Raw genomic sequence first — 25,000 nt, forward strand, 5'->3', positions numbered from 1 at the left:
TCGTTCGTAGTCACAAATGTGCCCCACAGATGTTTCCAAACTCCCGTACGGCGATTAGAAATCTCACTCCTCTCTCTTCTTCTGTGAGCGCAGGCTACACCACTCTTTGCTCACAATATAAGCTATAGCAAATACTTTTCCCCCGCAATGATTAAACCTCACATCTGAAAGTATATGATAAAGTGGACAGACGATTTTTCCTTGAGAACGGGAAGCTTTGAAGGTAAGGAGAATTGTCTCCGGTCTCGCGTGTTTCACTGCATGTATATAAGCATTTGATATTGCATCGAACGAATACTCCAATGGATCTGTTTTTCTTGCGAAAACAGTTTGTTTAGTCGTTCCAAAAGATTTTGTGAATTGAACCTGTGTGTTGAACTGGCCATTGTGGCAAACATTTTGCGAAGACTTTGCGAATCGAACCAGTGTGTTCCATCGGCCATCGTAGCGTTTTTCGTTTTGAGAATACAGCATTTGGAATTTTCAAATTTCGCCTTGCGTGACACCAAGACAGCAACTGAGATAAAGCTGTCTGGTTCAAAAAAACGGTTTTGCCTTGTGGTTTTTGGCAAATTAAGCATTAAAAGCTGTAGAAGACATGTTTATGCTCATTTAGTTCAGTTCACGAGCAAAAAGAGAGGGCTTTTATCGCAAACTGAGGTCCAGATGTTTTGTTGATTCGAGGCCATTCGAGGAACAAGAACTTAACATGGCGCGTCTCCATATAAAGCTCTGTAAAATTGAGTGACATGTTTCGGAAAATAACTTAGAAACAATGCCCCAAACAGACTTGAGACTTGGAGCAGATATTTTTGTATTAGTTTTTTGTAACATTTCATTTTCTTGGCTTCTTTCTTTGAACGGTTTCGGATTTATATTTTTTACTACGTGACAGTCTACAGACACTCTGAGTGTGTTGATTTGGCCATTGGGAGTCAACACCCGCCATTAGAAAGCAATAAATCAAGTATAAAAAAAGGATTAATGTCTTCGTTACTGAGATTTTGCGATCCTAGGGTCTATCATCTCCTACTCTCTCAGGGAGATGAAAGATTGTAAATTAATAATATACATGTAATCGGTTGTGTAAACGACAACAACATAAATCGTGATAAGGAATATAGAATGCAGAGCGCTCACAAGACCCACTTAGCAATGGCACTGCTTGGGAATTCCATTGCCATTCCTCCAAGTACAGGAATCAAAAAACGGGAAAAGAAGATTGGAAAAAGCCTTTAACAACCAAAAACCCATTGAAATCAAGCAAAGAAAAAGAAGTTTATAAAAATATAAGATTAGAAGTTTTCTGCGGGGACAATACTCAGATCTACTCAGTGGTCTCTCATATCCAACGCACTCTCGTGGAATAATTGTTAAGTAGACAATTAGCCTAACATCAAATTTAATGTTATGTGATAGGTCAAGGCAATGACATTTGACAACAAAAAATAAATCCATTCTTCCTAGTACAGGAATCAAAAACGTAAAGAGAATATTGGTTAAAAAGCCTTAAACAACCAAATAAAACGACATACACTCTATTTTGTTTTCTAGACAAACCAAAGCAAACGAATGAAGCGGCCTATCTCCAGTCAGTAGTATTCCAAATAAATCTCACCTTTTTATCTTGACATTCCTTAAAAAGCTTTACTAAAAAGTAAATAATAATAATACTAATAATAATGTCCATAATGTTCGCTTTGTAAAATATATTCTATATACAAGGCTAAAAGTTAAAAAATTAAAATATTCAAACCAAACGTTTTCGGCTGTTTGCCATCATCAGGGTTGATGATGATGGCAAACAGCCGAAAACGTTTGGTTTGAATATTTTAATTTTTCAATTTTTAGCCTTGTATATAGAATATACTACTAATAATAATAATATAGTAATGATAATAATAATTATAATAATAATATAATAATAATTATAATAATAATAATAATAATAATAATAATAATACCTTTATTTTATATAGCGATAATTCCAAGGTTAAAAACCGCCTTACAATGACAATGAATTAAAAACTAGATTATAAAATTATGTACATAAGAATAAAAGTAAATATTTACAAAGGATGTATTTATAAAAAGGGGCATAGTCAAATAATTAATAAAAATATCATGATTAATACAGAAAGACAAAAAATAAAACAATAAACACATAAACGATAGAATAAACCCATGAGATAACACAGATTTTGTAATCTTATTTCACATATCATAAAATCTTGCACCAACTCAATGGCAATAACTAGTCCAGGTATGCTTGGTTGAAAAGCCAGGTTTTAAGTAAGCCTTTGAATATAGATGTAGAATGACTTGATCGGGTGTTATGAGGGAGTGAATTCCACAGCTCAGGGGCTGCCCAAAAGAAAGCTCTCTTTCCATAAGAGTTAAGATTATAAGAGGGCTTAGAAGATGGAAGCTAGACGACCTTAGAGTCCTTGAAGGTCTATAAGATTTGATTAAGTCAGACAAATAAGACGGTTGGTAGTTGAGGATTTTGAAGGTAAGAAGAAAAATCTTATATTCAATTTTTTGCCCACTGGGTAGTCAAATTCTGTAGGCTATGCAGAATTCGAGTAATATATTCGGATTTGTGAGAAAAGGTGAGGACTCTGGCTGTAGCATTCTGTACCAGTTGTAGCTTTGCACTGAAAATTCAGACAGGCCATAAACAAGCGAGTTGCAAAAATCTAATTAGAAGAAATAAATGCGTGGATAAGTGTCTCACAGGCCTTAACGCTGATATGTTTCCTGATTTTGCAAATGTTCCTTAAATGAAAAAAGCAGGATTTACAAATAGCAGCAACATGGTGTTCAAGAGACATATCCTCGTCTGGGATAACGCCGAATTGTGATAGTATTGCTGTGCTGATTGTTGAGGCCCCATTTGTGAAAGGAGGAATTTAAGTATCCCGTATCTCTAAAAATCCTGACCTTTATCCTGTTAATTCCTGTGGTTTGTATCACTATAATACCATTTCGGTTTTTTAAATATCCTGCATCCCGTTAATTCCCCCCTTTCCAAATATCCCATATCCCTATAAGTTTTTTACATAAATCTCCTGTATTCCTGATAACCCCTAATAGGGCCTCGTTGTTTCCACTGGATAATTTAGTAGCATTAATAATAAGAAATAACCTTTCTGTTTTTAATAATAATAATAATAATAATAATAATAATAATAACTTTATTTATGAGCGAATGTGAGAGAATGTTTTAACACATATTAAAAAGCATCCGTACTAGATCACGTACTAGGTCACAGAGGGTCGTGGGTTCGAATCCCATCTGGGGCTCGGATTTTTCCGAGTTCCCAGTGGGTTCAATTGTAACACCTTTCATTTAATATGTGTTAAAACTTTATTTATATAGCGCTAAAATCCAATAATTGTCCAAAGCGCTTCCTAATTACAATATTAAAATAAATAAAATAAATGGAATAAAACATCTACAATGTACAATATAATTAAAATATAAGCCTAAATTATCTACTAAACTAGACCCTCCGTGAGGGTACACTGGGTTGCCTGTGGTACGTGCAGCGTTCCACGCAATTTTTTTCAAGTTGGAGGGGGGGGGGGGGGTGACCCAGAAGTCGTACCAGAAGTCATACCAGAAGTCATACCAGCAGAGGCCCTTTGGCTCACAGGTCTTCACACGTTCGTACGACGAAACAGATCCTTTTGTGAGGTTAAAAACCTGGCGACCGGCCTATTAATTAATCATTTGTCAGAAAGAAGAAATTCCTGTCCTCTTTAAAAAAAATTGACACGCATTGCTTATGTGCGGTAGTGAAGTAACACAGCGATTTATTCCATAATGTCAACTGAACTGTGTGTTGTCTTCCAGGAGCTTCAAGTTGTCCTTGCGTAATATGTAGCTCTAACAGTGCACGATATTGTTTTGGTATTGTGTATCATTGTAGTGAAATGGTAGAAGTCTTGGGTAAATAGCCTGAGAAGACATGTGGTTACTAGCAAAGTACTGAGCCCAGAAAGATTGAAGAAAATAAATGGGAAGTGAAAAACATCGTCTTCTGGGATGACATGTTGACCGTTGTCTTTGCGTAATATGTAGGTCTAACAGTACACGATATTGTTTTGGTATTGTCTATCATTGTAGCGCCATGGTATAAGTCTTAGATAAATAGCCCCTTGAGAAGACATGTGGTTACTAGCAAAGTACTGAACCCAGAGAGACTGAAGAAAATAAAAGGGAATCGAGAAACATTGGCTTCTGGGCTGACATGTTGATCATGCAACTTCTTTCCACCACAAGTGTAAGCGTGCACTGACAGCATCTGACAGCATCTGAAAGCTTTGTAAACAACAGTTGAAAGCTGAAGTTATTCCTATTCGGCGGGGTTAGTATCTGGATGGGCGACCTAAGAAATATACCACTCAGTAACAGAAGCATAGGACCGAAAATTCTATTTTAATGCTATCAAATGCGAACCAAGCAAGATACAGATTTTGTTAGCTTGCTTTATCCAAAACAAATATTGATGTAAAAGTAAATAAATATGGATACACAGTTTTTAAGAAGAGCAGAAGGAAGTTTCAGGACGGTCGATCGAGCATAAAATATTTTGCCATCGGTAATAAAATCTACGACATGAAAACAACATTTATTTTGAACCACGAATATAAAAAGTTACCATCAGCGAAAAACAGTTTGGGAGATTTTAGTTGTTTTGTTGTAATTGTACAAGTTTGGCTGCACCGAGTAAATCGCACATCGAATTCAGCGAGCGCAGTGATCAAGTTACCGCGTTATTTTACCGCGGCATGTTTACTCGCGAAACAGTGAAGCATCTGTGTCAAATGATGCCAAGCTACCGGGTTTTTGTTTTTGTTAGTTTTCTTTTTATTTCGATTGTTATAAATTTTGACAAGAAATGTGCGAATTCAACACAAAGATCACAATCGCGCAACTCTCAGAGGTTGACCATTGTTTCTGGAAAATCAAAAATTTACTCTCCAAGACAAGGTTATTTATCACCAGGTAATTCCATCGTTTTGGTAATAGCAGCTACTTTATTATTCATCAGCGTCACAATCTTTTGCCGATTTTGGGGGTCATTTTGTTGAAACTCAAGCACGCTTCCAACAGACCTGTTTATTTTCGTGACTAATGCGTTACCACAAAAATTCTCCCCGTATCACATTTCAACACATGTATGCAAATTTGCTAAGCTCGAAAATTACACAACATGATAAATTTACAAAATCTAGAAATTTCACAGAAATATTTTCCAGCGAAACATTTATTGAAACAAGCAACATATTTGCTATAAGAGGCAAGAAACCCTTCCTATTTCAGTTGCGTGCGTGCAAGCGAAACAAACAATCACAAAGCATATGCAATTAAATAAATTTCTGACAGTTCACATTCAACCCTTTTCGAAAGAACCTTGACCGTAAATAATAAAGCACAAAAGAGACAACAAGCTTTCATTCAAGTAATTTTTCACTGTCACATTTCCAAATATTTTACACCTTTGCTGAGTTGAGTACAAAATACCGGTAAATGTAAATTGTCAGACAACTAAGATGCGACTTGAGTAAACACTGTGATGCATTCTTGTTGGCGTTCGATTCCTTCAATGTTAATTTGTTAAATCATAGTTAGTAACTATGGTTAAATCCATAAAAAAATTGCTATTTGATTTCCGTGTTTTATATAATACCAAGTTAGTAAAATATTAGAAACAAAGCTCACTTGATATCCAAAGGCGAAAAATGAAATTGTTGTCGAAGACCATTACTCGTCTCTTACAATCCAGATATTTATTTTTCAGCGCTGTCTTGCTCATACAATTGACTATCCATTCTTGAGCTCCATGAGGGTATATTTTGTTTAAAGATCCACTAAAACGCCATTCACGTCAATGACTTATTAGTGAAATTTCCAATTGTTATAGTGGAAGACTGTGCAGAGTTGAGAACAGGTAAATACAAATCTGACAAATAGCGAGACAACTGAGATAACAGATCCACTATATGGATTCCTTATCTGTCTTTGTTGAACCCACACTGAGTTACCAGAGAACTGTTCATTTGGTTTGAGTGTTGTACAAAACACCACGCTTGGCAAAATGTTAGGAAGACTGCTCACTTTGATTACGGCTCGACGGGCGACAGATTGTTGTCGAAGTCCATTACTCGTCGCTTCTAACATTCGACCGCCTGTCCTGTCCAGTATCCAATTCGCTTGCCATTATTGAGCTTCATTAGGGTACATTTTGTTCAAAGATCCCCTAAAACGCCATTCGCGTTACATGACTTTCGACGCCATTGCCGGTTAAGTTAATCGTTCTACTGTGTCCACCAGAGAAATCTACGCATTTCCCACTACCCTCTCGATCCTAAGAAAATACGCGTAGAAGGCTCTATGCACAAAGACACCACTTAGCAGGGGAGTGACAGGCAGGACTTTTACCGACACGGAAAAAAATAAAAATAAAAAAAAAAGAAAACGAAAAATAAAAAAACGACGAAATTAAAGACAGATTCCGACTGGGTTGGCAACCCAGTAATAAAAATGTAAACGCCTTAAAACAAAAAGGTCTTATAAAATATATGCTAACTTAAATAAAAACGTTTTACAACAAATAACTTATAGTTAAATTATAGCTTTACCTTTCCGGTAATCTGTCGCCATTTTCCGAAGTTTACCCGCGGTTGTAGTTCACTGTAACTGTCCAATTTGTGTTAACTGTTTGTGCATCCCACGGATACGCCCTTATAGGCGTCTTGTTGTTATTATTAATCATGCGATGCGTGACACCGGAAGCTGACGGCAAGCAGTATGTTAACGAAGGGAAAACTCGTATTAAAAGAAATAGAAAATTGCAGTCATTCGGCTTGGCTCAGATGAGCTGACAAAACATTGGCAAGGGCTGGAGGGATTCCGTCGGGATCGTGGATTTGTTTTCGGCACAGAAATGAAATCCATTGAAACAGCAAACCATGTTTGTGTCCTTCATACCTATCCCTAAACGGTTTTACCAGTTCTTCGAAAAGGTTGGAAAAAATTTACCAGATTACAGACCTGGGACAAACTGGTGTTGTAAATCATAAAATGCAAACTTGAGGCCGATAAAAGCTTTATGGATCACGTTAAATACATTCCACGGAAAAGAAAGGACCCCAACAAACAGAAGGTACAATACTTTTTGACTCTGCCATTTCACCGATTATTTCTGTTAGCCCGTTGTACAAGTTAAAACATAAACAAATAACGAGGAAAATGTCACTTATTGGATGCGGAGGGCCAACGAGAAGAGGAAAAGTGTCATGAAAATACTGATCAACAAAGAGGCAAGTCTAGTTGTGTATATATTTATATTTCTAAATTTGATATCCAGTTGATCTTATTTGCTTACATTACATTCACAAAAGTAAATCATAACGATTAAATCGCTTTAATTTTTCAAGGCTCTTGCAAACTCTTTCCTTTACATATTTCATTTTTTCCGAATCGTATTTAGCCAGTAATTAATGGCCAGATTAAATCAAACCAAGACATGTTAGATATCTAGAAAGGAAAAGAGAAGGAAAACATGTACCGGTATTTTTTACTACCAACCAAGTCAGAATGTAAAACTGGAACTGTTGTTTATTATATTGCCCTTGTGGGAAGTGACTGCTGCTCTGAGGAAGTTTACAGAGCTTTAAGTACCTGGATTGTTTAATGCTGTCTTTAAAACAGCACTTTGGGAAGACTCCAGAATGTCAGAAGACAGAAGATACCTCCAAGAACAAAGAACTGTTGCCCTCCTTCACATAATAGATATTTTAGGTGTGCATAAACATGAATTAATTTGACCCAATAAAAGAGAAATAAGTTTTCATGTTTGCATAGATCACAGATTACATGTCCTTTGCATAAAGACTTGGGTCTCGACATGCATCAGCATGGCCTTTCAAGAGCTGGCCTGAACAATGGTCCCATCTTTGGTTTATCAGTTGCACTACGAACTATTGACAGGCACAAAAGGAACTTACGGGAGCAGCATTCGGACTCACGTGTCAGGGAGAGTGTATTCCATTACATTATAAAATACTATTAAGTGATGAATACAGCTAAAATAAGATTACAGTTTTCAAGATAGAGTTTATTGCTCTTAGGAATTTGACTGTACTCTATGCAATATTAAAATAAATTACTTTTGTTTGCTTGTCAGTAACTTCATTAGTTCAACATACTTTATTTAGCTTGTCAATAGATTATTCATTTCCTTTTAAAAGGAAGGTACATCTATGGTGTTACTACTGGATGATTTCCACAACATCCAGAGAGTTCGCATACCAAATAATCTAAAGTTGTCAAAAGCGATGCATATGGCACCTGCCATTCTCGTTGTTCACCAGTACAAACCACACTATGGATATACTCTGTGCTGGATTTTGCAACAGCTGGTATGTACTGGTGAACATGATCGAGAACTGCAGATGCCATATGCGTCGCTTTTGACAACTTTAGATTATCTGGTATGCAAAGGAAGGGAGACTTTAATGTACACTGTAAAGGTGGTATCGTAAAAAGTCACCTGTGAGAAATTTTCACCAAAGGTCTTAATAACCATCACAAGTCATTTCTTAGTCCTCTTGCTGCGCAATGCCAACAACTGAGCGAAAATGATATACAGAAGCAAATCAAGCAGTTCAGGTGTAGCACGAATAATTATATATTATTTATTTCCTTTCTTGAGCCCGTCATTTTAATCATACCGGTAGTGAGTCGAAATAAAGAGACATTTCAATAATAATAATAATAATAATAATAATAATAATAATAATTATAATTATAATAACAACAACAACATACTATATTTTGCTATACAATCTGCGGCCTTGTGCTACTCAGTAAGTATGTAATCTTCGTCACATTTGGGAATGAGAAGGTTACACAAATTTAACAATTGTGGAGAATAATACAGAGAACAGTGAATATGTACATTTCAGTATCGTGAAATCCAGAAATCTTGTAATAAATAAGCGGCATGTTCACTGTGATATGCTACATTGCATCCTATTTTATCCCTGAAAGCAGTTCCACATGACCATCTGGTTTGTTGCTCGAGATGGAAAACTGTTCGTCCTGATAGTCACTTCCATTTTCCTCATAGTGCCATAGTTGCTAGGTCTGACATATCAGGAAGAGAAGCTAAGCATTTCTGGCAAAAAATTAAACAAGAACTGAGAACTTACGTTCTCTTACATTTGTAACATTTCTGTGACTAAAGACCAGTTAAAGTTTTGCATGCACAATGCAGTGTACAGACCGAATTTCAAAAGAAGATAAATTAATTTTACTTAAAACTTCTTACAAAAGAAATAATGGTGAAGTTCTTGTGCTGAACAAATAGACCAAATAAGGGAACATCTCTGGAAATAACAAGTACTTCAAAACAAAGAACAATACAACTACACAGAAGCATTACGCTATAAGAACTGACCTCCCAATAATATGGTGGTAATGGATTATGTTTCATTTTCTGTCGAGGTTGAAAGACAATGTACCTGTTTTGTTTTGTTTTTTTAAGTTCAAATACATCGTATTCGATGGTTTAACATATAATACGCGCGGGTATTTTGCGAGTTGCGTAGGAAAAGTACAAGCAATGAGCAAAATGTCCGCGAGTATTATATATTAAACCATCGAATATGAGATTTATTATTCTACTACAAAAAGGTATTATTTTGATTCAATTTTATCTGGTAAGGGTGTTTCTAAAAAAATGCATCATCTGTCCTTCCGGGCGCTTGCGAACGATGTAAACAGCACAGAAAGCCAGCCAAATGTCCTTTATTTGCTGTGTAAACGAAATGACGAGAGACAAGCGATGACAAGCTAAATTCTCAGGCTTTGCATCACGTTGAAAACAATTTCTTTCATGATAGAAAGTATACATGATTTAAAAAGAAAACACTTTGAAACCGTGTTTAGCTAAACATGTTTAAAACATGGTTAAGGTTTAGTGTGAACGGGGTCTTATTATAGGGAGAATCATTTTTCATAAATTATCACTTTAGATGTATCTGCTTCTCGGCACATATCTCTCAAAAAACACGAGCTAATGAAAGAAAGAAAAGTTAATCTTGTAAGGTCTTTAAACTGAGCTGAAACTTGGAATTCCAACATTAGCTACCTTTGTTTTTTCAGGGATGACGAGTCTTGCTCTTATTGGGCCAATTGGTATGGTACTCCTGTGGCTGGTTGGAATGCGGGTGATAATCGGCGCCAAAATTACTTGAACATGGAGGGGTGAGGAAATTAAAACAATAATATTTCCACCTTCGTACTGGCTTCGCATTCCTTCCTGAAGCCGGTTTTCAGTATGATAACGCTGTTTGTTCTTGTCTACAAAAACGACTTGAAAATGCCAAGAATTTAATGGGCCAGCTACAAACTTAGCACGCGGTTTTTAACAACGAACCCCAGAAATTCTCGAGTAAGGTTTATGCAAGAAGATAAATGCTTTTCTTCCTTGCTCTCGCCTTCGCAACACTGTATTCGACAATGAATGGCGAAAATAACTTAGAATGCAGGTGTATGTTCTAATTAACCGACCTAAGAGATTTTTAAAAGAAAGACAATTGGACTCTTTGCATCTCTGCTAAATCTACAAATGCGTGAAGTTACCCACTCTAAGTTTTCATGGAGAGCGTGGACAACAAAAGCATCATTGTCGTGAATGTAGGGGCTCAGAAAGCACTACATTGTTGTTTTTCCTTTGGCAAGAAGTTACGCGTAGAAAAAAAATTGTCGCTTTTTTTAAGATTTACCAATAGTGTAGTATTTCGGGGAATGCATTTGCCGCATAGCAGGTGCGAAAAAGGGAATATAATACAACTGATGACAATGAAACTTTTCAGAAAAGACATGTCAAAGGAAATTTTTACTGGTGATTGAGCAGTATAAAATCGATGGATCGTTAATCATTCGCGAATTTGTATGAGAAATTAAATCGAGAGCAATATAAATCTGAAAGAACTAGCGACACCGAATGTGTTAAGCTGAGGAATGACAGGTGGAAGAAAGCCTAGTAAAGAAAGAGGAGGAATCATCGCCAGTTTGTTAGTACCAAGGAAAGTCTTATATGCACATGTTCAAACAACACTCGAGGTACAACTTCGGGAACAAGAGAAATATGACGAGACGAAACGCAACAACAAACTGAGGAAAAAGCTATTCCGACTCCAACTTGAAATCCTCACAATGTAGGGAACCTGGAAAATTCGGAATGGATTGTAGAATTATGCAAGGTCTTTAATAATTGAAGAATGCTGAATGGTTCAAAGCTAGATAAATCTCCAGTCATAGTCACTAAAGAGACAGTGAGGAAAATCGGCTCCCAACGGGACCTATACCATTTCTTCTTTCCTTATATGTTGACAGTCCAGTTGCAATCACAAAAACGGAATGAATTTGGAAGTTCTGTTTTTCCTCTCTTTGCCCGCCGTTAATGTGTCAACAAGTGTTGTTTGGGTTTAGCCAGGACGAAGTTCTATGCAATTTACATGTTGTTGTTTAATACATACTCCACTTTGTTGGTGCCTTAGTGATTATTCGTTGGATAAGGTTGCCCCAGCGGTGTCACAGAATCAACCTTTGCCTTTGTTCTTCAAGTTTTTTGTTGTCAGCAGACTGCGGAAAAACCCAAACCGTTTACAGATGCTAACCCAGTTAGATCTAAACATCGTGTTAGCTCTTAAGGTTGACATTAGTACCTTTAAGTTTTGGGCTGTTCCGCGGTCTTATACACTGACCGTCAATGCCACCGAGCTAGGAGGTAAGGTATTCAGGGATCAGAAACTTGGTTAAAAAGGGTTCAGATAGAGACCGCGCTAACTTGCAACTTACCTCCACCCTCAATTCGCGCCATTCATCCAAAATTTTAGAGAAATTAAGTCAGTGAGGTATATCAAGAGAGCCTCCGAACAAAAACTTTGACAATCAACGAAACCTAAATTTGATGTTTAAACAAAACCAGCAAGTAGTCCGACTCTTTTCATGGCTCCGGTGATATCGATATTCAAGAAAGAGCTCCACAAATTCTTTCTTTCATGAAACAACCAGTATTTGCTCCTCAATAAGTAATAAACTGCTTAGAAGTTGTGGTTTTGTGAACCCTCCACTAGCTCTCAACGTTAATCTTTTCTTTTATTGATCTATTTTGATTTATTTCCCATTTGTTTACTAATGTTTTTGGTTTTTTTTGTTTTGTTTTGCTTGTGTCTATCCAAAAAGGTCTGGTACTTTGCTTGGTATGTTGGCACTTGACGAAAAAAAAGGAAACACTGATGTGACGGGAAGACATTTCTGGAGAGTCGAGAACGTTTATCCTGAATCCCAAAAGTGCAGGACTTGGGCAAATGACCAACAGTTAATGAGTATATATGACTACACCTTTCTCATACAAAATGATACGAACTTCGCGTGTCCATGTACGCTATTTCAGGCATGGTTCGATGTGAGATTCTTTTGGAATTGGTGGGAAAATCCGTGGCCCGATTGGTGCTTCAAATCACGACGATCAAGGTGGGCATTTACTTTCATGCCCGGAAAGGGTTACGATTTTATCTTGCTGAAACAATTGTGTTGTTACTCCATTGACTGGGAAGTCAGCTTTGGTTCGCTAAAGATTGGAGAGCCAGACGGAGGTCACGTGGCCGCAGAATTCCACTCTTTTTGGTGGTCTTCCTCGTGGTCTGGTGCGGTGGTGACTGACCAGGAAGCTTACAAATCTTGCTGTGTTGACACACCTTATCTTTGTTCTGTCTTCTACCGTTATCGTCCGTCTCAAGACTGCAGGGGTTACTTCTTTCTTCCAAGACGTAAGTGCTGCAAAGGAACAGTTAATAGACTGACTGACTGATTGACTGATTAATTGATTGATTGATTAATTGACTGATTGATGACCTCTTTTATTATCTAGGTTGGTTTTGCTGTGATCCTCACTTCAAGACTTTGGATGGTGGGAATTACACATTCAATGGTCTTGGCGAGTATGTAATGGTCGATGGAAAAGACGGCAAATTCCAGCTTCAGGCCAGAACAGGACTTGCCCAGGGAAACTCCACAACTGCTACCATTTTCATTGCGGGCGCGGCAAAAGAAGAAAACACAAGCACTGTTGAAGTCAGAGTGAAGCCAGGAGGTAACCGTCATGGCCTATTTTACGAGGAATACTTTGAAAATAAACTACTTCAAGGGTGCTCGATTTTTTTTCCCAAATAATTGGCTCAAAGGTGTCTCTTTTCCGCCTCTCAAAAACGTCTCACCAGGAGAAAAATCACAGGGGCACCCGACTACTCAAAATTTGTCAGAATTACCTAAAATGGTTTCCACAATGTTTAAGGGCTCGTTTAGTGAGTTTGTAGCTTTCGTAAAAATATTTATCTATTCGGATGTTCGAGGGGAACTTTAGGTCTGTAGAAATTTGTAGGAAGCTTTTTTTCCTCTTCCGAAAGTTCTAGCAATCCTCCTTTTTCTTCCCGAAAATTTTAGGGGACGTTTGCTGTAAGTATGATTCTAAAACAAACGCTGGCAAAAATGAAAAGACGTTATAAATTTCAAAATTTGTGCTATTTTAAATATCACTGTTGACTCTTACTCGGGTCAATAAAATTCTAGAGTTCTTCAAATGTGGTTTCGAAATTTCTGAGCACTCTTCAGACTCCTCGATTTTTTTCCAAAATACCTAGGAAATCTGTTCTGAACATGTCCGAAATGTTAGTGCGCCTCGAGCTCGAAATTCTGAGGTCGAATATTTGAATATTTTGGCCAACTTTCTTTCCGAACAGGTATTTACCGAAACCACTCGTTGGGTGCCCCTGAGAAAGCGATGTAAAGAGGCTCAAATCAGTTTCAATGCGTGCCACAAACTATACTATTTGGAAGGATTGAATCTACCCAACTGTTCCATAAAGGCCAAAGTTATGTTACCATATGAAACACCAATAATTGCTTAACAAGTGCACTCGTTGATGTGACGTAAGAGGTCACCATGGCAACAAAAGAGCCATCTAAAAGCTATATTTTGAATTTAAACGCTTATCTCAAAGATGAACTCAGTGAACCTCAATTTTTATTGCTGAAAAGTGATAAGCAGGCTCTCTGCAAAGTTAAAAAAACCCTGGAGTGGAATATTGGAAAATTTCATTTTGTTTCCATGGTGACCCATTGTGCCACATTAATGAATGAATCTTGTTAAAGGGGCTATGTCACGGCAGTGCAGTTAATTTTGTGTAGTTTTCCAAATTACTCTACCCAACTCACTATGCAACGTATTGCTAACCCTTTAACAACGGGCCCCATAGCCCAGTTATTCAAACGATGGATAGCACCATCCACCGGATAAATCACTGATCATTGGATAAGTCATACCTAAACCAATTGCGCTATCCAATGGATAGTGATTTATCCGGTGGATGGGGCCAGAACTCAAAGCTTCGTAACATAAAAACGTATTCAAGTGAAGCTATGATCCTCGCAGTTATGAATGCAATTTTAGCAATTGTGTAAAGAAGCCTGAAAAATTCAGGACTTCAAAGGGGTTTGAACCCGTGACCTGGCGATACCGGTGCGACGCTCTAACAAAGAGAGCTATGAAGCCACTGACATTGGGAGCTGGTCATTTGTTGGGTTCCAGTGTTCCCGTGAGGAATGGATCAACGATGAAATGATATATGAAATGGATCATATATGAACTGCGGATATGAAATCAAGTGAAGCTATGATCCTCGCAGTTATGAACGCAATTTTTGCAATTGCGTAAAGAAGCCTGAAAAATTCAGGACTTCAACGGGGTTTGAACCCGTGACCTCGTGATACCGGTGCGACGCTCTAACTAACTGAGCTGGTTAGAGCTCAGTTGGTTATTTGGGGGTTCCTCACGGGAACATTGGAACCCACAAATGACCAGCTCCCAATGCCAGTGGCTTCATAGCTCACATGGTTAGGGCATCGCACCGGTATCGCCAGGTCATGGGTTTTAAACCCCTTCTTTACGCAATTGCAAAATTTGCGTTCATAAATACGAGGATCATAGCTTCACTTGATTTCATATCCGCAGTTCATATATGATCCATTTCATATATCATTTCATCATAAAAATGTCTGTCAAGCATACATTATTTAAGTCGCAAACAACAGAGATAAACTTTGAAAAACTGTTACGCTGAACCAGTTTCAATCCATTTTAATCTCCAATTTTGCCCATCCTTGCCTCCTTTTGTGTTTACTGTTTAATTCAAACCCTTCTTCAATGTTTTAAGTAGTTATTTTTACGTTTCACTTGATTTGGATGTTAGTTGGCAGTCACTGAATTTGGCTAAATTATTGACATACGCTTTTTGAACAATTCTGGTTGTTTTATTTGGTACCATTACGTTGCCGTTACGTAAAAAAAGTGTTGTAGAATTAATCCTTTTTACAAGACATTCCCTCCAATTTCAGCCACCTTAAGCACTAGTGTATTTTACAAAAAAATCAGTACAAGGCGCTCTATCGGTCAAGTGCTTCTCCACTTTTTTCATTTAATCTCATATCACCTAAATCTATATTCCTACCTCTTACAGTACGTATCGTTCTTTATAGATCACAGTCAATAATAACACAAAAAGGTTTTTGAAGCTTATCACTTTTTTGTTACCTCTACTGCTATAGGTGGATTAAGCATTCTTCTTGAAGGCGAAATTTACAATGACTATAACAATCTAACAAATCGGAGTGTTAACGTTGGAGGAAATATCACTTTCTCCAAACCGGAAGAGAACTGTCTGGAAGTTTCTTTCCCGTCAACATCAAATGTTAAGTTTTGTGAGAAGAAACAATCGATGCTTTTTGTCGTCAGCCCCGCAATTGATTACAAAAATGCCACCAAAGGGTTGCTGGGAACTTGGAATGATAACCCGGATGACGACTTCGCATTGCCTGATGGGTCAGTACTGCTACCTTCTTTAACAGCAAGAGCTATTCACTTCGAGTTTGGCGTCAAGTGTAAGTATGTTTACACATTTTGTGACTGAAACCTAGTAACGGAGCTCCGCGCGCGCCGAAGGCTCGCGAGCGCGGAGCACCATTGTTAAAAAAATATGATAACCCATCGATGCGAGATAGCCATGACGTCATCAACAGTCCGTACATACGTACGTACGTACGTCCGTACGTCCACCCCTCCATCATCTGTCCACGTCACTGCCAATCAGAGGTTGGTTTGTTGGAAAATGAAAACATAACATGTAATATGTTCAATTCCGGCTCGCCTGGACGTTTTCGCGAATTGTTGCAATGGCGAGCGTCAGAGTAATCGTACCGTCCAAAAGTAAGTCGAACTTCATGACAGGTTTTTAACATCACAGAAAAATCAAGGACCACGGAAGTTTTGAAGTTACAAAACAAAATGTGAAAGAGAAGAATTGTAGAGCTACGATTTAACAATGAATTTCATTGCCTTTATACTTAAACGCAGTCAAAAAAAGAGCCAAGAATCGTCGGGTTATGGGTTCCTGGAATCGTCGATTTGCTGACCAACTTTTCGTTGCCTTCCCATCTCGGGATCAAGTGATAAGACTCAGGGGAGGATCCAGAAATTCCAGAAAGAGGGGGCCGAAAATTCACGTTAGTCAAGATGCTCCTTACAGCATTCTGGGAGCATTTGGGACCAAAACTTCAGAATTTGACATTTTTTAAACGGAGTGATCCCATTGCATTCACACGGCCTACTAAAAAAGATGACAAATCCCTTCACAGCAGGAGGTTACGTTTAGCAATAACAGTGCATTTAAGCGTTCTTCTTTCATGGCAGTGAGCTTTTTATCAGAATTTTTCATATTTGATATGCATTATATATTCAATTTTTCATACGTGATGTATATCTACTAAGGCAAATACAAAAACTCTGAAACTGAACTAATCATTATCTAAAGTAATAAAAACCACGTGATGCACACTGTACAACTTGAAAGTCGGTTGGTTACAGAAGCTCTTTAAATACAGAGAAAAAATACAGGGGAAAAGGGGGGCTGGCCCCCTCGGTCCCCCACTAAATCCCCGCCCTGAGATTATCTCTTTTCATCTTGTCATATGTAGAAGTAAAGTCATCACAAAGAAAGCCTTTTAATCATATATAGACTTGATCAATTCTCTATCCAGCTACGAGATACGTGAATTCCCAAAAAAAAGGTTACGTGATTTGTGAATGTAAGGAAAATTAACCCGTGATTCGAGATCCAGACCCCCCCTTCCAGACCCTGATATAATAGGCCAATCTTACACCATTGACGCCTGTACTGATACCAATCACGCGCGTCTCAGGGTGCATTTTGCGGCAGCTAAACGAGAGGGTTTTTAAAGAAACTTCAAAAAACACCTGATAGGCAGAAGGTCTAGAGCATGTGGAACACTGTCTTATACAATTTATGGAAAAATCACTAAAATTAAAACGACGTCGGCACAAAACGTTTCTCGAGTCGTTGCTTTCAAGATTATAATTTATTTCTCTGACGGTAAGGGGCTTTGTGTACGTTTTTAGCTATATCTTGTTTTCCCTCCGATAAATTCTTTTAATTTTTTTTATTATTTAAAGTGGATAATTTGTACACCAAAATTATGCAATAAAAAATATGGGTCACCTTGCTCGTTCAGGGTAAAACACTATCGTACCTGTCTATTCTCGATTATCGTAGATCGAAACAACAAAATTCGACACGTTCTCAGAATGCGCGCGCTTATTCGCAAAGATTTATGGGCCATTCACACCTTTTCTCACGTGTTTTATGAACTGTTTCAGCGTGTATGATCGATTTACGCCATATTTACAATTTTGCAAGTTTGATCCATTATAAATATTGACACATCGTTTTCGCGGTACAGAATGCGCAGTACAATACTGAGGAATCACCTTAAAGCTTAAGACGACGTTGTTTCATCTTCATACTGTTCTAACGTTCAGTATTACCACGGGATCCTTGTTGACAACCCGTGCTTTTGGTATCAAGTTTAAGCGGAAGGACGACAGAAATATGTTCTTCACTCCCTGATCATTCTCAGATCTCCCAGTACAATGCTATAGCCATGGATATAATCCATGGTTGATTTTGATGACATGATGCGACAACTCCATCTTGAGATAATTTCTGTTTGTCACCTTTCTTCGTTAGGGCAAATAAACGAATCGCAGTCTTTATTTACATATGGTCAAAATGAGAGCGTCAATACCTTTGCTAGACCCGATTTTGAGCCTATGTTTGCTGACAACATCACATGGCAGAATGACTCAATAAGGCTGGCGGCTGAAGCACAGTGTGGAGAAGATCATGACTGTTTATTTGACGTGGCATCCACAAATGACCTATCCGTTGGCGTATTAACCAAGGATATCAACATTCAGCTTGTCAATGAGACAAATTCTTTAGGTAAGCCAATTTTAGCACTTCATCAAGAAGGGTTCCAACCGACGTTTGGGAGTTTTCAGTATCCGCTCTTTCATATGCTCCGACAGCTTTACCTCGCGACTTTCTTGTTTTAAACAGATGTTGGTGGCACTGGTAACCAATTCTTATGGTTCGTTATTAAAACGAGTGGCATGAAGCAGAAGGACCTAATCTGATGGAGGCAATTCTCAAAGTCCAGTGGTTTTTGTTTCCTACCTGCCAATGAACTCTTCTTTGACTTGTGATATTATTATAAATGTGTCAGTGGAAATATGGGGTACTAAAGCTCGCGTTTTTATGGCCTAGTTTTACAAGAAAGTCAGTTAAATAAATCCTTTGTGCTAGGGCTTTCCTAGCCAGAAATCTGCTCTAGGGGAGGTCTTCATCTCTTTCTGGGTCTTAGAGTGCCAAAGTAAGCCTAGCTGCCTTATATGGGCAACTGAAAACCTGTGCTATCCCACCTCATGGCTTTTTATTATATTTTATTATGTAATGGCTGATGACCCCTTGTTGTCCCGGGTTACCTGGAAATCACCCTTGCGAAACTTTGCTTTGAAGACGATATACACTCTCCTCGAAAAACCAACTTTAATGCCAAAGCGCACAGGTTCGGAATTTCATCGTATCAGGAGAAAAAGACAGCTGGTCTGCGACGATTTTGTTATTTTCATGGTTAATATCGTTGTCTTTATTATTATTATTATTATTATTATTATTATTATTATTATTATTATTATTATTATTATTATTATTATTATTATTATTATTTTTATTATTATTATTATTATTATTATGGATTCAGCAACGGCTTTTCCATAAGTTGGATCCGGGTTATCTTCTTGGGGGCCAGGCAACAACAAGTTGCCTAAGGAAACCCAAATTTTATCATAACTTTCATCGCTCCAGAACCTTTCTCAGAATTCTTGCTATGCCCAAGAGAGCGGTTTTTTGAATTAGTTCTATAGAAGTGTTGGTGCCAACGCGCTTCAAGTTGCTTTCAAGCCTTCTTGGAACTGTTCCAAGTGCCCCAATTACTACTAGAAGCACCTGGGTTCGGACACTCCACATTTTCTGAATCTCTCTTGCTAGGTCCTGGTATTTCTCTAGCTTTTCCTCTTCCATGGCCTTTACAGCTGTGTCTTCTGGGACTGTTATGTCTATGACTTGGCATGTCTGTTCTTCCCTGTTAATAACTACCAAGTCGGGTCTCCTTGCACTAGTTTGGTGGTCAGTGTGGATGTTATAATCCCATAGCAGTTTGCAGTCGTTGTTCTCAAGGACACTGAATTTCTGGTGATGTTCAAACCATTTGTCTACTCTTCTAAAGCCGCACTTCCCCAGCAAGTCCCAGTGTACCACCCTTGCAACATTATCGTGCCTTCTTTTATACTCTTGCTGTGCCAGTTTGGAGCACCCACTCACTATATGGTTCACTGTTTCCTTGGCCTGGCGGCACATTCTGTACATTCTGACCTGTACATTCTGTACATTCTCATTCTCTTGAGTCTTGTCGATGTTGGCTTTGATGTAGTTTCTTCTTATTGCCTGGTCTTGGGCAGCAGTGATTAGGGCTTCTGTTTCTCGTTTAAGGTCAACCATGCCCAGGTCTTCTCATTCCGTTCACTATCTGTTTGTCTGAGGAACTGACCATATAAAACCTTCTCTTGCCACTCTGTCTTTCTCTCAGCTTTCCTTCGTTGTTTGTCGTCCTTTGGAGTTTCTAAGTCGTGGGTTACCAGTTTCCCCTTCCTAGCTGCTTGAATCAGTTTCTCGTCACTGTGCAGGATGTAATTTTGTAATGAGTTCTTGGCCTGTCCAATGCATTCTTCCACTGATATTAGGCCTCTCCCTCCTTCTGCTCTTGGTACGTAAAGCCTGACTACACAATCCCTTGGGTTAAGTGCTCTGTTCATTGTTAGGGTATTCCTTGTTCTTGTGTCTAAATCTCTTAATTCCTTTTTGGTCTAGTTAATTATACCACCAGCATACCTTACCAGGGATACAGCCCAGGTGTTGATTCCTTGTATTAAGTTTCTTCCATTCAGTTTGGATTTTCCCAGCTTTCGGACATGCCTTAGATATTCTTTGCTAAATTTCTCTCTCATCTGACTATGGAGCATTTCATCTGCTTCAATAACTCCTAGGTATTTATAACCTTCACCCTCTTTCAGTGCTTTGATTTCATTGTCGTCAGGGAGTTGGATACCATCTGATTCCACTAGCTTGCCTCTCTTTAGGACTAGGACTGCACATTTTTCAATTCCCGGAACTGCATACCGATGTCGTGACTAAAGATTCGCACCGTCTGTGTAAGGGACTCAAGCTGGGCTTTATCCTTTCCATATAGCTTCAGGTCATCCATGAATAGTAGATGGTTGACCTTTGTCTTGTCAGTAAAGTGGTATCCCTCTGTTGCTTTTCTGAGGATTAGTGTAAGGGGTATGAGGGCTATTACAGTACAAATGGGAGTGGTGATAGGGAGTCTCCTTGAAAGATTCCTCTTTTGATGTTAACTTCTCCAAGGTTCACTCCATTTGATGTAAGAACGGTTTGCCAGCTTTTCATGGTAATTGCTAGTAGAACCCTTATGTTCTCAGCTACTCCAAACATCGCCAGACACTCAAGGATCCATGAATGTGGGACCATGTCAAACGCTTTCTTGTAATCTATCCAGCACATCGCTAGGTTCTTATTCCGGGCTTTAATTTCTCTAAGCACCCCTTGTCAATAAATAGCTGGTCATTAGTTCCCCATGAACCTCTTCGGCATCCCTTCTGTTCCTCAGGTAAAAGATCCTCTCTGTCCAAGTATTGATATACTTCTTCAGAGATGATTCGGGTGAGCATCTTCCAAATAACTGGAAGGCATGTTTTGGGTCGATAGTTCCCTGGGGATGTCCCCTTTTCAGGATCTTTCATAATAAGCACTGTTCGGCCCCTTGTCATCCACTTCGGAACATTTCCTCTTAACAGGCAATCCTGAAGTTGGTGTGCAATGGGTTGGTGCAGGCTTGTGAAATGCTTAAGCCAGAAGCCTTGTACAAGGTCGGGTCCTGGAGCTTTCCTGTTAGGGATTCTTTTTACATAACGTGCAACACTTTCTTTCGTTATAGATATATTTCCTTGTCTGTTAATATCTTTCTCGCTTTTCACTCCTTTAACCATTCTGCATCCTTGTTGTGGTCCGAGCTCTGACCCCAAATACACCTCCAAAATCTTACTGTTTCTTCTTGGTCATCGATTTTATCACTGACTTTTTCTCACTCCTTTTAATTCATCAACGAACTTCCCTTGATCTGATTCAAACAGTCTTTTTTGTCTGAATTGTTTGTTTCTTTCCTCGTACCTCTTAACTTTAGTAGCTTTGGCTCTAATTCGGTGTTTAAGGCCTTCAGATGCATACTTAAGCCTCTCTCTTGCAACCTGTACGTCCATTCCAGGTTTCTCCTATGATGCTCTTTTATCTGCTCGCCTTTTCTCATTTGCTCTATTCTACTCAAGTCTTGCCTGAGCACTTTGATTTGATTTTCTAACCGCTGCTTCCACATTGGCTCTTTTTGTGTGTTTCCAGGTTTTTTGTTCATTCCTAAGTTTTCTGTCACTACCGTGGCTGCTGCATACAGAAGGGTATTGATAACCGTTGCTGTGATGTCATTGGAGGTAATTTGTTCCAAGCCATGATTTCCTTTCCTAACTTCAGCCAGAATAGCCTTTTTCTTGAACTGCTTAAGGTACAGTAACCTTGACCTTATTATTATTATTATTATTATTATTATTATTATTATTATTATTATTATTATTATTATTATTATTATTATTGTTATTACATTATCCTGATTATTATCATTTTACTTTACAGAAAATTTCCCACCAAAAATAGTCGATGTCCCAACTGCAATAAATGCCACATTCAACAGGACTACCAAGTTGGTTGTCAGAGCAGAAGACAATGACACCATCGCGTTCAGGGTAATAAACAAACCTGAAAATGCTACAGAGAATCAAATTGGAAATGTCCTTCATTTTACCTGGCACGTTACTTCAACGAAAAAGGTAGGCTTCGAAAACAAGTGAAACTTGTTTCCATAATCAAATGGAACATAAATTGATTTGTGCTTCGTGAGACAATTGTTTTATAAATCACTTCCGAGATTAGAGTTTGGGCACTCATGTCATTCTGGTCTTTATGAAGTATACAACGGAAATATCGGGATCTAAGCGATCTGTTAACATCACCGATCGTTTTCCATCTACCTCCGCAAATGTCATTTATTGCATAACCTGTACGTTATGCAATAAATTATACATTGGCGAGGCAGGTAGACGACTATGCGACCGATTCCGCGAACACATTCGCGATGTTGAGAAAAATGACAGGGTTTCATCCAAGCCAGTCGCTCGTTATTTTAATCTCCCTAACCACTCCAAAAAACACATGGCTATCTGCGGCCTTTCCCTACATCAAGGTACAACGGAAAGCCGCAAGAACCTGGAACAAAAATTCACGCCTCAGCGCTACTTACAGTTGACACTTAAAGTTCATAGGGGATATTACACGGCGGCGCGAAGATATGAATTTTATTTCGAGTGGTAAAAAAAATATGTTACGAACAAGCGTAGCGAGTGAGTAGAATATTGTTTTACTGACCAGAAATAAAATTCATATCATTCTTTAAGCCACTGTGTAATTTTCTTTTATTATAGAGACAGAAGTGTTTTACTTACCATTTTTCTTTCTAACACCGAGCACAAACTTTATCGCAAATTCTTGCAGCTCGTCGGCAGGAATTTCTTCAATTTTCGCATTTTCGCATTTCTTCCTCACTTGCAAGGAATTCCTTGAATAATTTTAAGTTCTATGAAGCTTTATGCTTCGTGTTAGCTTTTTCTCGTTTCTCAGAGAAGGATTTTACATTAGCTTCAGATAACTTCACGAATCTATCGCTCGCCATTTTCACTGAGTGTTTGAACAAACAACCATGCAAAGGCTTGAAATGACGTCATCAATATCCTCACAAGTGAGGGTATGGAAAATACGCCACTCGGGTCCCGGACGTAGTTTCATACGAATTTTATGACTGGTGTATTTTCCAGTAAAACGCTCCTGTCTATATAATAAGTATCATTATAATTATTACTCGTGATACATGGCGCAGCCTGCTAATTCATAGTTCTTCCGAATTAAAATCCCAAAAAAAAGTATTACGAAAGACCATCTTTCACACGAGCAAAAGCAAAAAATCGATTTTACCTACACACGCTCAGAAACCGGAAAATGCTTAAATGTCGCCAACAACCTTTTGTTGGAAAAATTTGGTCGGGGAAATTCTTTGATCGACAAACCGAAAACTTCCAAGGCGTCGGCCACAACATTTCGTTGGGAAATGGAATGGGATGAAAATTATGAGCTTATTGTAATGCAACAGTGTTTTTTTTTGTTTTGTTTTGTGTTGTGGTTCCTGTTTAGTTCAATTTGTCATTCGTTGCCACTGATGGAATGGGCGCAAGCTCAACTTGGAATCCTACCATTAACATGTGTGCTTGCCTTCACGAAGCTCTGTGCGTGACGCCAGAAGAGGGCGATGACATAAATACTGACAGCAACTTTGTTTACATGGGATGCGCATGTCAGGGAGGGTATACGGGAAGATTCTGTGATACTGAGATTGACGCCTGTGAATTGAATGGTCAGCCGTGTTACCAAGGAGTGGATTGCATTGATCTTCCACCACCAGCCAATATTAGTGGTTACACATGTGGACCCTGTCCGAGCGGCCTGACTGGAAACGGAGCACAATGCACGGGTTGGTAGAAATCAACGTTAAATCAAAGGAAGCCTAACAACAGTTTAGATTGCAGCATGCTTAGTTCAGGACGACAAAATGCCAGTCAACTTCAGTTCTTATCAAGACACATTCACATTTAAAAGGTTACATCAGTCAGTGCATTCCACACGGTTTCCTCCTCCACCACCCCCACCCCCCCTCCCCCTCCTCACCCAACCGTGAACAACCCTGAGGATTGGATTTTTTTCCTTACTTTGCTGTCATCAATGACAACATTAATTTTTTCACAGTATAGGTTTTCTCCAAAAATAAGAGTTGGTTCAATCCGACCGTTCGCCCCACCCCCAGCCTCAAGGACAAAACGGCTGTCTACATCCCAAAAATTGCTAGGGAGGTGAAAACCGATAAAGCTGATGCCTACATTGTGTTACGATTCTTGGTTCAAGTCTTTTGCAATTCTAATTTTCATCTTATAAATTTGGAAAAAAACAAGGCAGAATTTGGACATTGAAATGTTTAACAAGCGGAGTTGAGGGCAGTAAATAACTTGGAGAAAGAGGGGCGTCTTTGGAAGTTATTGAATCAAGCCTCAGAGAAACGGCTTGGAAACGAAAATTTCGTTCGACTTTTTTTAACTTTTCTTGATTGAGCACTTTTCAGTCATGTCGAAACAAAATAAAAACCTTGTTTCGAAGAAAGTCTCCAGCTTGCTGCCTTTAGTTGCATGAAATTCTTCCCTTCGTAACCGTGAAAAATGAC

The 25,000-nt window shown here is 38.5% G+C and overlaps 1 protein-coding gene across 1 annotated transcript in view; it reads left to right on the plus strand.

Moving 5' to 3' along the window:
* LOC137996071 (mucin-like protein) overlaps positions 1–25,000 on the plus strand; it is an 86,200-nt gene that overhangs the window by 38,777 nt on the left and 22,423 nt on the right. Inside the window, exons 6-12 of the mRNA XM_068841508.1 lie at positions 10,181–10,282; positions 12,269–12,855; positions 12,957–13,178; positions 15,689–16,021; positions 18,184–18,438; positions 22,315–22,508; positions 23,923–24,259. Coding sequence (XP_068697609.1) covers positions 10,181–10,282; positions 12,269–12,855; positions 12,957–13,178; positions 15,689–16,021; positions 18,184–18,438; positions 22,315–22,508; positions 23,923–24,259 — 2,030 coding nt within the window. The remainder of the gene's footprint in view (positions 1–10,180; positions 10,283–12,268; positions 12,856–12,956; positions 13,179–15,688; positions 16,022–18,183; positions 18,439–22,314; positions 22,509–23,922; positions 24,260–25,000) is intronic.

Source organism: Montipora foliosa, chromosome 1 (genome assembly GCF_036669935.1).
Source record: "Montipora foliosa isolate CH-2021 chromosome 1, ASM3666993v2, whole genome shotgun sequence".
NCBI lineage: Eukaryota > Metazoa > Cnidaria > Anthozoa > Scleractinia > Acroporidae > Montipora > Montipora foliosa.